This window comes from Ptychodera flava, chromosome 12 (assembly GCF_041260155.1).
Source record: "Ptychodera flava strain L36383 chromosome 12, AS_Pfla_20210202, whole genome shotgun sequence".
Lineage (NCBI taxonomy): Eukaryota > Metazoa > Hemichordata > Enteropneusta > Ptychoderidae > Ptychodera > Ptychodera flava.
The window spans coordinates 21,345,452-21,359,295 of NC_091939.1; the positions used below are offsets into that span (position 1 = coordinate 21,345,452).

The 13,844-nt window shown below is 36.5% G+C and overlaps 1 protein-coding gene across 1 annotated transcript; it reads left to right on the plus strand.

Moving 5' to 3' along the window:
* The first annotated feature begins 3,855 nt into the window (after positions 1–3,855).
* Positions 3,856–12,622, plus strand: LOC139146107 (dehydrogenase/reductase SDR family member 11-like). Its single transcript, XM_070717543.1, has 7 exons — positions 3,856–4,018; positions 4,467–4,676; positions 5,283–5,377; positions 5,675–5,801; positions 6,362–6,448; positions 10,895–10,960; positions 11,731–12,622. Exons 1-7 carry the CDS (start codon positions 3,887–3,889, stop codon positions 11,770–11,772), a joined length of 759 nt encoding a protein of 252 aa, XP_070573644.1. The 5' UTR covers positions 3,856–3,886; the 3' UTR covers positions 11,773–12,622.
* The last annotated feature ends 1,222 nt before the right edge of the window (positions 12,623–13,844 follow it).

The following is a 13,844-nucleotide window of genomic DNA, read 5'->3' on the forward strand; positions in this document are numbered from 1 at the left end:
TCACTGGTATAAGTTATGTTTTTGTTGGATCGTGATATGATCGAGTACTGCAGCTGCACAAAAATTGTAACAACTTAGTTCGGTTATTGAACCAATCTTTTTGAGATTGGGGATTTGGCCGAGCGGTTTTGTCTGTGGCTTCTCCGCTAGTTGTCTGGGTACCGTACGTTGTAGTTCAAACCCTGTTGAAACCACCGCATTAAATAAGTTGCAGTGCGGACAATCAATGTCTTTGTTGTATTTTTTTTTGCCACGAACCTGATTAAGATCCAGTGGTCTTGATGGTATGTTACAAAAATACTATTGACATATGATGGACTTGCTTTCCTAATGTTAGCGAACAAAGTGAAAAGTAGTTTGTTTTAACTTTGATATATGGAAGAAAGTATAATATGTCATAAGAGGATTTGATATGTTTTATTAATTTAAGCAGAGAAATGGAAGCGTTGTCTCCCGGGGTTCATAGATAATATCTGATGTTGGCCTTACTGCAATGTTAAATATACCACTGTCATATCCCAATATACCATTGCGTGCAATGCCTAAATATATCATTGTATTATTCTGCATTGCTTTATTGTATTTATAGATGGATAATGGGATATCAACAGTCTAACAAGAGATGAGAATCGGGACACTATACATTTCATGTCATAAAAATAACACTCCTATTCATTCCAAACAGTCATTCAGAATGAGATATTAGTGATCCACGTAAAGGGATAAAGTCGTCGGAGCTGCGCTCAAAGGTCGTATGGGACCCATACGACCAATGCAAACACTGTATCCAAAGTACGATGGTGATTGATAAAAGTTAAAACATGGCTGTCATAATCAACATTGTATAATTCAAATGCACGCTGTTTTGTAAACAAGACACTCACTTAGACACAGCTCCGATGACTGTTTCCCCTCAAGTTCCGAGGTTTGAGCAGGATTTTTATGGAAAATTTATTCAAAAGCTAGCTCTCGCAAACCATTTGCGCACATCTTCAGTAACTGCAGGAGCGCACATAATCATTCATGATCATTGATGTTGATCATTATCAAATAATTCAAATCGTGGCTCTTTCGTACACTTTAAACACGACGTCGAGCTTAAAGCATTGTAAAGATTAATATAAGTTGTCACTTTCTTACCATGACTTGCTTTATTCGTTTGCTTGTTAGTCCGATTTTTCCAATTATAATTGTGGGGATAGATAGAGTAGTTTCGTAATTGACGAAACACAATGTTATGCGTACATATATATTTCATGGGTATAAGTTATGCTGTAATTACCTTTGTTAATTACCTACTGAAAAAAGAGATAAACTGACAAAATAATATTGCCTCAGAATCTCCTTTTGCTGGTATATAAGTTGTTGCATGCAGTTGATCTTTATTTAAAGTGTGTCTTTGCATAGTGAATAATTGACAGTTTTTCATGCAACACGTGGCAGTTGAACACTGCTTTCATGTTAGTCAAATGAAAAGATTAATATTATTTTCAAACTGTGTATTTTTCCAGCCCTAAAACAGAATTAAAGTATGGGAATTTTCGTGTTCTGCAATATAGTTATATGCATTATATTACCATGCCCAGTCCGTCGCATTTTAATTGGTCGAGCTGGACCATGTGAGTTACCACAAATACACAGTAATGGTTTGTTTACAGGCCCGTGAATATGAATAATATCTTAAACATCGCAACTTTACATCTACAACGTAGATTGTAATTTGTACAAGGATCATAATGAAGCACAAAATAAAATGGAACAGCTGTGGATCAAGTTTAAAAGAATTCCCGGGTTTGCAAAATAATTTACAGCGCACATGACTGTGCATAGCGTTCACTGACAAGTTCTGGGGCCCCGTTGTCTTTCGCGGGGAAATTGTGACGGTTTTCTTTTGGTTCGTAGATAACATAATGGAAATAACAGACGCCGCACTGACCATTAACTTTTATTTATGGGCGCAGGCAAGAGAAAAGCTAAAATTAACTGGCTCGGCAAGCCACGCCCATTAATTTTTTACTTTACTCTCGCCCTTGCCCATAAATATACGCTAATGGTCAGGGCGTCACCCACTGTTGCTATATCAGCAGCACCGCTGAACAAGACTGGACGACGTAGCCGTTAGCGTTGATATTATTGCTTTTCTGAGGTGCATTAGTGGTGAATGAAACTAATAAATGCAGACATACTCCATTTGATAATTATGTCTAATGGTATTACAGCTATCTTTCAACTATTACAAACTCTGTAAACATTGCCAATTTTTATTTCTGGCTATCAAATTGTAGCAACTTTAGAACCAATTGATTCACATTTACAATCCAATGCAACACGCCTTAACAGCAGTACAGCATCATAGTTTAGTCCTGTATCAAAACAGCAAATCTACTTTCTCCGACCTATATTTTTGTACATTTGAAGTATAGTCACTTTGGCACTAAACTATAGCAACAGTTCTTGTGGTATAATTAACAAAAACATTGAGTCCGTGTAAAGGCAATGCACGATTCGCTTGAATCCATTGTTGCGTAGAAACGTATATTACGTAAAATAATTGAAATTACCCGTAAGTGTTCTTTGTATGTAGATATAAGAAACAAAAGATATGGCTGGTATGTTTGTATACATCTTTACAGCCTCTCAGCATATGGAGGTTAGGTAACAACATTTCCGTATAGTATACCGTTAATGGAGTCTAGTCGTTTGATTTTGAACAGTGGTGAAGTAAATTATGTTGGAATAAAAGTGAGAGACAAAAAATTGAGCGGTTGACTACCATCTGATATGAAAATGCAGTGAAAGCTAACAAATGAGATTGTCATGGTAATTTACATCTACTGTGGCGTTGGAGAATGTTAAGATTTCGAAAACAAACCATAAACTGATTGTTGGACTTTATTTCTAAAGATAAGGAAGAGAGAAAACGGCTGACTTAAGAGACATAGTCGAAAAAGTATCTTTAGCAGCCTGAAATCACTTAGTTAAGATACTTTCTCCCTCTCTGATACCCTTATACAATTCATTCATGAAACAGAGTGTTTTCTTTCTTTCTTAACGACGCCCTCTCAGTGCTCTCGGGCAATTTTACCTTCAACAGAAATTGTGTATACTGAACAACATGTAACAAATGTAAGTTGTAACAAAGTTGTTATATTGTAAGCGCCCAATAAAGGATGTGAAGTCACAAAAGAAAAAAGCCGTTCAAATATTTCTTTGTTTCATGCTGGCATTTTAGACTCGACACATGAAAGAATACATTACATTTGAGAAACTATGATTAATCGTTAACACCTATTTGCATTTCTCGATGACGAGAAACGGGAATGACATAATCTCAGATCAATCCATATCAAACGCTGACCGTGCAGTTGGGGTATTCACGTTATTAAAAATGGGCGTTTTCTGGACCGATGTTGGAGACAACATGGTTTGCAAAATCATTTGCTTGAAACTCGATATTCAATTCACGAACGGTCGCATTTGTCTAACTTTTCAAACAAGTCGTCTAAAAGTGCGCGTAAAGAGGCTCAGCTTTCAAAACTAAGCATTCCCATCCATCGTTATATTTTAAACTGCCGATAAGATTAAAACCTTTCGTATTTTTTAATAGAAACAAAGATAAGAAGCTAAGTTTTCTGGAGCTTTCTTTCTGTGTCTTATGATATAGGAGGCATCTCGCACAATGAGTGACGCCACTATTATGCCAGTAGCTAGGTTAGATGTGTCAATAAGGTACGCAATAAATCATTGCCCATATATGGTAGGGGAGGAAACAACCTCAACCATTTTACTAATAATATTTATATTTGAAAAGCATATTTTATATTGCGAGCTCTGCTAGTGATCGGCTTTATTCACGAGATAGTTCAGGTTAGAACGCCACGCTAATATGGAACGTTGGATCGGTCGAGTTGCTCTGGTTACGGGCGCATCGGTTGGTCTCGGAAAGGCAATTTCAAAAGCTTTAGTGGAACATGGAATGGTGGTGTACGGCTGTGCAAGGGATGTTGACAAAATCAAAGTGAGTTGTAGCGTAGACAATCCATGACTTTGTTATGTTTTGTGGTCACTCGCTTGCACGAGACCCAGTGGTCTTGATCGGGAATTATACTACTCATGGCCTTAAGCTTTAGTAGTTTTGCTGTCTATAAAGGGTTCCGAGTCAATTGAACGGTAGTTTGTATTAGTTTAAATACTTAAGGAAATGAATTGTGCATGCATGAGCATATTGGCTGTTTCACTATTCGAGTTGCTAAATATACCTCTGTCATACTTAAATACACCATTATATGCAGTGCCAAAACATAGCATTGTATGTTTCTGTATAATTGCTTTCGTATATTTAAAGACGGATAACATGATATTGAACAATAGTATAATCAGACTGCTTTGTATAAATATACTTCATGATAACAGGGGACGCTTGATACATTTCCTTCATGAACATAACACTCATATTTCTTCTACAGAGTTATTCTGAGCAACTGAAATCCAAGTCTGCCAAAGGGTCACTGCATGCGGTCAAGTGTGATCTCAGAAACGAAGAGGAAATTCTCTCAATGTTTGAAGAGATCAAGAATAACCATGGAGGTGTCGACGTGTGCATTAACAACGCTGGGATTAACTTCGATACAACATTACTTGATGGTCGCACTGATCAATGGAGAAACATGCTGGATGTAAGTTAGCTTACAGGGATGTGCTTATGACAGGCCATAGTTCTTTCAACATTTATGTGAATGTACGATTGTCAGAAATGCTATCATTTACATTGGGGGTCAAAATTGGTAACGTTTGACAGTACATGTATTGGAGAGTTTTGGTGTAAGAGTGTAAGAGATGAAATTATAATGGAAACGCTTACAATTTCACTATACCTACATACTTGCCATAGCGAAAAAAATATCAATACCAAATAAGTTGTTAAAAAGTCGAGAAATTTAAATACGCATACAGATATCCCTGTTCCGTGTTAAAATTACAGTGCTCGATGCATTAAGCAATTATATCCGTAACTTAAGTTTCATTGTATGTATGTATGTATGTATGTATGTATGTATGTATGTATGTATGTATGTATGTATGTATGTACCATATATATATATATATATATATATATATATATATATATATATATATATATATATATATATATTATATATATATATATATATATATATATATATATAATATATATATATATATATATATATATAATATATATATATATATATATATATTGAATGGTATATAAAATATTGGAGGTCTCTTGCCTTCTGTCGTAGGTAAATGTCTTGGCTCTGTCGATATGCACCAGAGAGGCGGTAAAACAGATGAAGGAAAAAAACATCGATGATGGACACATCATACATATGAACAGGTAGGTGGCGCTATTTCGACTCTTCAGTATTGAACATACTACGAACTAGATATTTATGACTAAGTGCATTATACACCTTTAGGTCACATTGGCTTATCGATGCCGTATTCTCACAATAATTACGGAAAGGTGATGAGATTCTTAGAAACCGAACGGGGTGCTTGGGGTGCCAGGGTTCGACAGGCAGACACCTGTGAGGGCAGTGTTGTTGCCACAAGCATTCAATGAGGTGTTAACTTCTCCCTTTGTGTAAATATTTCCAATCGTTCACGTCCTACTTCCCCAACATTCTTCCAGCATGAGTGGTCACAGATTCGCCTCAAAAGGTGAACACTTCTACACTGGCAACAAGTTCATGGTCACAGCCTTGACTGAAGGCTTGCGCCGAGAGTTAAGGGCAATGGGATCACACATCAGGGTATCAGTAAGTATTTTACCTTACGAGGTTCGAACAGCAAATGTGATTTTATACTAATGTTGGCTGTATAAAGCGTGGGATACATTGTGTATCATTCATGAATGTTCATCGTTCATAATGAGCATTAGGCCTATCATTTCATTGTAATACTTACTCTTTCTTAATACTTTTACGTTAAACTATTATTGCGGGCTTCAAACGTTGGAAAAATGTATGCATGCTTTTTGACGTCACCTGCTTTGTTTGTTGGGTAAATCATTCTAATTATAATTGTGTGGATATCATATCATAGCTCACTTTGTTAATGGGCACAACACAAAATAATGTGAACATTTCATAAATATAAGTTATGCTTATATTGCATCTGTCAATCACCTTTGAGAAGAATCAAACGAACAAGAATATGTTACTAGATATTTTTATTTTGCTCACATGTTAGAAGTATTAAATTGCATGTATTTGAACATTTTCAACTTCGTATAGTAAATTCTTTTCTTCCAGTACTTGGCGGTTGAATATTGCCTCTATGTTTTTCATTAGAGTGCTTAATGTATCTTTTCCAAAAGTGTATTTCCCCAGCTGTAGTTGAGGGTACGGAAATCGGAAAACGCTCACGCGGTGAAATGGTAAATTCAATCCGGTTTCCATTTAAGGTGAGCAAGTTACACGATTTAAAGGCGGGAATTTTCATGTTGTGCAACGTAGTATGCAGTGGCGGCGCACTTCTAAAAATGCCCAGAAGACATACTTAGGCCAAAGTAAGTAAATTCTTTGTTTTGCGTCCACTCAAAATCCTAAAAGGTACGCGGGTAAGCGGTTCAAAAACACACACAGAAAATTTAACACAAAATTAGTTTTCCTTTATAGGACAATTTTTCTCAAACAACATAAATACTCCTGTCATAGTGTGAGACACTGTATGATCGCTGTATGCATTTTCATGACAAATGGATCAAAATAAAGTCATTCTTTGACGTTTGCTTTTCTCTTATTAGTTTTAGATTTCTTTCTTGTGCATTCAAAGTGTTCTCATGTCGATACCATTGCACAGCACCTTGACAGCCTCATCAAATTACTTAAATCTGGACAGTTTGAGGAATGGGTACACCATAACAGTTTACAGTAGCAGTGTTTGTCGTCAAGTTCTTGCACGTTTCTTTCAAGTTTCTTGGGTAATGTTTATGCTTTGATGGATCCCTTTAGCTTTGCTGAAAGGTATCTTTGTTTTGAAGTAAACATCAAACAGATTTGGTAACTTGAAGCCTCTGCATTCAATTTTAAAAAGATGGCGCATCATAGACAACAAGACACCTGTGATATTATTGACAAAAGTCTTCCCTGTAACTTCCTTGAGACCATCCGTAAAACCAGCACCTTTCCTTTCCATCAAATAAAAGAAATCATTTCGCAATTGCAAAGTCTCCAATCACAGACTCATCAGTTTTTCCTTGCACTTTCAAAGTACCATACCCCAGATTGATTGAAAAGATGAAGTATCGTGGCATAAATGGAAATATTCTATAGTGGGTCAAAGCTTGGTTTGACAAATAGTAGCGAGTAGTCATAAATGGAGCATATCTGAACAGAGAATACATCACAAGAGATGTCCCACAGGGATCAGTTCTTGGACCAGTACTCTTTCTAATCTACATCAATGAAACTGACGGTGAAATTAGTTCAATCTGAACTCACAACATTACCGACAATATCAAGACATATCACCTCTTGTGTAATTGTAGTGATTCTGAAATTCTACAAGCTGATTTGGACACGCTACAAAAATGGAGTGAAGACTGGCAGATGTCCTTTAATGTATCGAAGTGTAAATCCATGCATATTGGCTACAACAACCCCTTCCATAATAATTTAATGAACAATATTTCACAGGGACTTACAACTGAAGAAAAAGATTTGGGCGTCCTACTTCATTCTACCTTAAAACAGTCAAGCCAGTGTGTTAAGTTTGAAAAAAAGGCAAGCAGAATGCTTGGTCTCATGAAACGATCATTGTAGATCAAATGAAAAGATTCTTCATAACCAGCAACTTGCGAAACCACAGCTCGAATATGCAGTACGTATACAAGCTTGGTTACCATGGCTACAAAAAGACATAAGCATCTTAGAAAAAGTGCGACCCTGGGCAACAAAAATGATACCTGAACTCGAACACTACAATTATCAAAATAGACTTAGAAAGCTCGGTTTAATAACACTTTAACAAAGAATTCGCGGCGACATGATTCAACTCTGCAAAATTATCAAAGGCCATGACCACTGTAACCTTTAACTTGAATTAGCAGCCGACTCGAGAACTCGCTGACACTGTGCCAACCTTTATACACTAACCGTTTGTCGTAACACAAGGAAGTACTTTTTTCAGCAAGAGTTTTGGACAACTGGAATAAATTACCAGCCCATGTCATTAATGCAGAAAGTGTGACCTCCTTCAAGCGCAGCAACGACCGCCTACTAGTACAACAAGTTTGAACTTTCACAGAGCTATGCTATTATCCTTGATATTTTTTATTTCCCTTACCCAAACTGAACGAAACTGAACACGCAAAGGCATTTCGTTTACAGGACTGATCACTGGTTTGTTTTTGTTTCAAGTTAAAATGGACAGATGGACCAAATTTTTGGCAAACCTGAAAGACCGATAGACTAGGATTGGCTTCAACGCTTTCTGATTTTTCCGTCTGCCATCATACTCTGAGTCATGGTACCCAAGTCCAATCGGCCGACTGGATCTCTATCTGTTCAAGTCCCGATTGCTCGCAATGACCATGCCTTCAGGTTGCCGTGCAAAGGTTTCCTGTTTTTAACTTAGATTTTTTCCCTGCTTTCATCCATTTTTTATCGTGAAGGCAAAGCCTCAACAGGCAAAGCCACAACAGACAGCGAGAACGTGAGGAAGCGAGTATCAACTTGGGTAAATGTATAGAGAGTACCGTTTTACGTCACCGCATGGTCAATTAGTGAAATCCAACTGCTGTAAAGGAGTGTTTTGCCACAAAGTTAAAAGCCACAGCTGGTTTTTGCGACAAAATAGCGCCACCAGCGGCGAAACTTTGAAATGAAAGTTTGTGGGTTTTTTTTCTAAAAAATCTCCAAAAACCTAGGCGCGCGCGAACGCAAAACAGATAATTTACTTACTTTGGCCTTATTACTCTTTACTCTATACTTGTCCACGCACCATTTGATATTATATTACCATGCCTTGTCTGTCGCATTTTGATTGGTCGGGCTGAACCACATGACTGACCACAAATACACAGTAAATGGTCTGTTTATATGCCCGTGAATATGAATAATAAGATTAACAACTCAAAGTATCGTAACTTTACAGCTCAAACGTAAATCATAATCAATCACAAAATAAAATGGAGCACTTGTGGGCCTAGTTGAGATACCTTTTTCTGAAAATATTCTAGATTTGCCAACATTTTACAGCGCGCGTAACAGTGCGTCGCGTATTGCTCAGTTCTGGGGCCCAGTTGTCGTTCGCTCCTGAAATTTTCGGAATTATTAACGGTTTTCTTGGGTTCGCTGGTAATATAATGGAAATAACAGACTCCGCTCTGACCATTAACGTGTATTTGTGGTCGCGGGCTCGAGGAAAGCCAAATTAACGGGCTCGGCAAGCCTCGCCCGTTAATTTTTGGCTTTCCTCTCGCCCTTGCCCACAAATAAACGTTAATGGTCAGCGTGTCGCCCGTTATTTCTATATTATTCAAACGATTTATATTTCCGGTTTGTTACTTGAAATGGGGTTTTACTTGTTTAGCTGGCCGAATCATGCTTAAGGGTCTTGCATGGTATCTAACGCGTTATAAAACTTGAAGTCTGCAGATTATATTTTAAATATGGAATCAGTGAGTCTTTTGTACTTTATGACACTATTTGCCAATTTACTGGCGGTTGTATTTAAGTAGAAGTGTTTATGTTATTATTATGTATTGGCCTTCTAATAATTTGACACAATTCTGGGCATTGTAGATACTCGTGTAACGCCCCTCCCTGTAGAGATTTTATCTTGAAGCGTCCCTCACGTGGCCAAGGCGTGTGAAGTTCATCGACTCAGATCGTACGAGAAGCAGATAAGAGATAGTGTGATAGTTTAATTTAATTATTTGTTAAGATTTCATTGAGAACAATCGAGAATGGGATATTCCATGGTGTGATCTTATTTAATCTTAAGAAACAATCAAAGACTGGCGGGAAAATTACCACGTGATAACTTTTGTAATTATGTAAGTTTGAAGATGTATTTAACTTTGTAGAGAGCTTAAACTGAGACTTGAGATCAGACCGTTGACAGTGAACGACACGGTCGCCATCTTGCAATAAAGTACAAGGTTGTGTTACAATCTACATCGTTGTGTGTCAGCTTCAGTTACTGAAAGCATTACGATCCAGACTAGTACCTCTCAACTCGTAATTCCCCTAACTACGAGCGCAACACTCGTACATAGCGATCACGGTTGTGCAAATGTTATATGAAATTTGATTTGACTCAAAATGATGATAATAAGAATTGTCACTGCAAGATGGCTGAAGTAAAGTGATCTACTCCAGTCCTATAGTCCAACTCGTACACTCCGTTCATTCACCAAGAAACTGTTAACATGTACAACCTATAAAACCATCACCTATGGTGGTCGTGCATTTTGATACGCTGCACCTATAACTATGGAACGCACTATCACTCGGCATTACAGAATCCCCAAACTTTCAAAAGCAATTGAAAACGCACTTGCTCTTCAGAGTGTGTATATCAACTTTGCTGATTGGTTGATTGATTGAATGATTGAATTAAGAATGAACTCATGATCTTCTCATTCAGTATACAGTTAACCCCTAAAAAGTAATGTCCCGGTCTATGTATGCATATATGCATATATATATATATATATATATATATATATATATATATATATATATATATAGTACACACACACACACACACACACACATATATATATATATATATATATAATATATATATATATATATATATATATATATATTATATATATCAAACGTTCACCTGGTTTTACAATTGATATGTCCCATGTCCAAATTGTTCTTTGTATATGTAGCCATTGGAGCCACAGGATATTGCTGACATGGTTGTATACATCCTAGCAGCCCCGCCACATATGGAGGTAGGTCAACACGTTTTTTTTTCGTTTTGAAGTGTGTTTTTTATGGTGTCGACAAGATTCTTGTGGTTTTAATTTGTAAACTGACTTCGCAGCACGAAGGACAAAAGCTTCTATTTACATGCCATGAGTTTCGTAGTGTCACGTTACCAACAGTATAACATTTTACTGAAAGACCAGTTTGCTGCCATCTGACATGCGAATACAGTGAAGGATTATAGAAGAAATTGTCATGGCGACATATCTATTTCGGCCTTTAGAACAACTGTGGCTGTTAGAAACAATGGCCAAACCGATTGGAAAGTTTGACTTTCCTTTCAAAAGATTTACATAAAAGTGAAGGGTTGATTTTAGAGACATTGCCGGAGGGATGTCTTTAGCAGCAGGCAATCACTTTAAAGATAACTTTACCCTCTCTACTACTTTATTATACAATGCATTCAAGATACTAACTTCAAGTTTGTTTTTTAGCTATTTCGTAATAACAGCCTCTTAATTCTGGAGTGAATTGATGAGAACCGGCGTTTTTATGAATGGAGATCAGAATCTGAATTTGCATAATCTGTGTTACTTTCAAATTGATAGGTACATATGTGGTGAACATATCATCGCTTCCATAGTTGCAAAACGTTAACATTGCCTTTTATCCCTTTAAAGCAGCACTTTTATATAGATGGCAGGATAGGCTTCGAGTGTTTGCTTAAAATTATTAATTTTAGCTACTCATTTTTTTATTTGAAACCCAAAAAATGTACTTTTGTGTTTGATTTTAGATCCATGATATTCTAGTAAGAGGCACTGGACAGAAGATATGATTCTCCACTGCGCTGAAATCAACAAAGACGCCCGTGAAAGTGTCTGACATTGAAGATCTGGTTCAAAGAAATAATAGTGCATAATCCATTAGTTTCTCCTGTCTGTCAAATATTATTTCTTCTTCACACGAAAAATCTTTTCAACCTTGTCGATACGGTCTGCATGAGTGTAATGTAATAAGTAGAATCGAGATCACGCGTGACAACTTTCCTCTAATCCTGATTAAACTCTACGTGTTAACAATAACACAACACCATATCCAGAATCGTTTAATGTTTTTGAATGGCAGTTTCTAATTAAGACATCAGGAACAGAATAAATGCTCAGTGTCTTAACGCACTGATGTCAATCGACATTTGATTAAACCATGATGCCCTGCAAGAACAACGAATACATTTTATTCTATCTTTATACTCAGAGACCAGGTTACCCTACTCACTGGTTCACTTTAGAAGGGCATATATAGCTCAATTAGAACAACAAAAACGATTGTAAAAACTTCAAGATATATATGATGTACAAACACATAATGTATAAGGAGAAAAGGGGCAGATTAACAATTGCAACATGAAAGAATCAATATACAATTGTTCACATTAGTAATATACGTATTCCGTGACAGATATTGAAATTTCCCGTTCAAAAGTCATACGTTGTGTCGTTTTGAAGTTCCAAAAAGGGAACATCTTAACAACATTCGGAAAGACTTTTTAAATCCCAATATTCGTCCCATTCATCTTTATTATCTGGAAAACCACTTGAAAGTTTTACGAACAATCTTCACGAATAAAATTTCAAAATTCGTTTTGACCTAGCAAAATGCCAATAATTACACCACTGATAGAATAAACTGTGGTTTGATATGTTGTATCATCACTCTCTACTGTGGATAATGTTCTGATGTAGTCTTCGATGTTTGCAGCATCGTTTTATTGTAGCCATGTCTTTATTTGAGAAGCACCATCGATCAATGAATACGCTATAATGTAGATTAAATAGACCAATAAGATGTCATTAATGTACTTTTTCCAAAATATTAATGATAATAATAATAATTATTATCATCATCATCATCATCGTCGTCGTCGTCGTCGTCGTCATCATCATCATCATCATCATCATCACCATCACCATCATCAGCGAACTTGGACTTTCAATAACTGAGGAGGAAGGCCCCTTTTAACGTAAATTTAGTTGATATAAACCACAGTCCCGTGATTGAATGACTGTGTATAAGCGAAAGAGCCCATAGCTGGGTAGAAATGTCATATTGATATACCTTGTCTATCCTTTAAATGCAACCTTCCATACAGAAGTGTTCACTGTTGATGTGAAAAGCTATTCTTCTGAAGTTCCATGTCTTCGTTTTTATTGTCATGGTCAATTTGCTTTACAATATCATATGTTTAAAATAGAACTCTAAACATGCAGGTTCTTTGAAAAATTAAATTTCAAATAACACACTAAGCATTATTAGTATAACCTAAATCTGGCATTGTGTGAAGACGAATAGTCGGCTTGCATCTCTGTGGTATGCAAATCATTTTTTATTTATAATCTGGCATCTTAATAACTTCGTTCAACATTCCTTCTATAAAACTAACACTTGTTGTTTGTGAATGGTATAACCAAAATAATTTATGATTACCCTGCGGTGTTTCATTCGTCAGCGTCGCATTTGACCTTTCGTCAAAACGGAAGCAACGACCACCAGGTGTTTGAACGTCTGAGTATGATGTAGAGAAAGTCTTGGAGTGCTTCCTATATCCATTAAGGGGCCTGCACCCAACATTACGAAAGTTGCTCTAAAATCATTTTTTGCATATATCCATTCAATTTTAATTAATTTGTTAACTCAAGATTAAAATATTGGTTGAGTTCACCTTTTAGCTTGTTGAGCAATCCTAAGTCTCGTGATAAAGAAGTGTTAATTCATACAAATGTATGCCATCATCCGATTTCCTTGCTTCTTTTTCCTGCCAATTTCAAAATCTCCAAAGAATTTAACTCCGTTCTGGCTGGGTCAAATTTTCTAAAATTTTCACATTATGTTCTTTTAATGCTACATAAA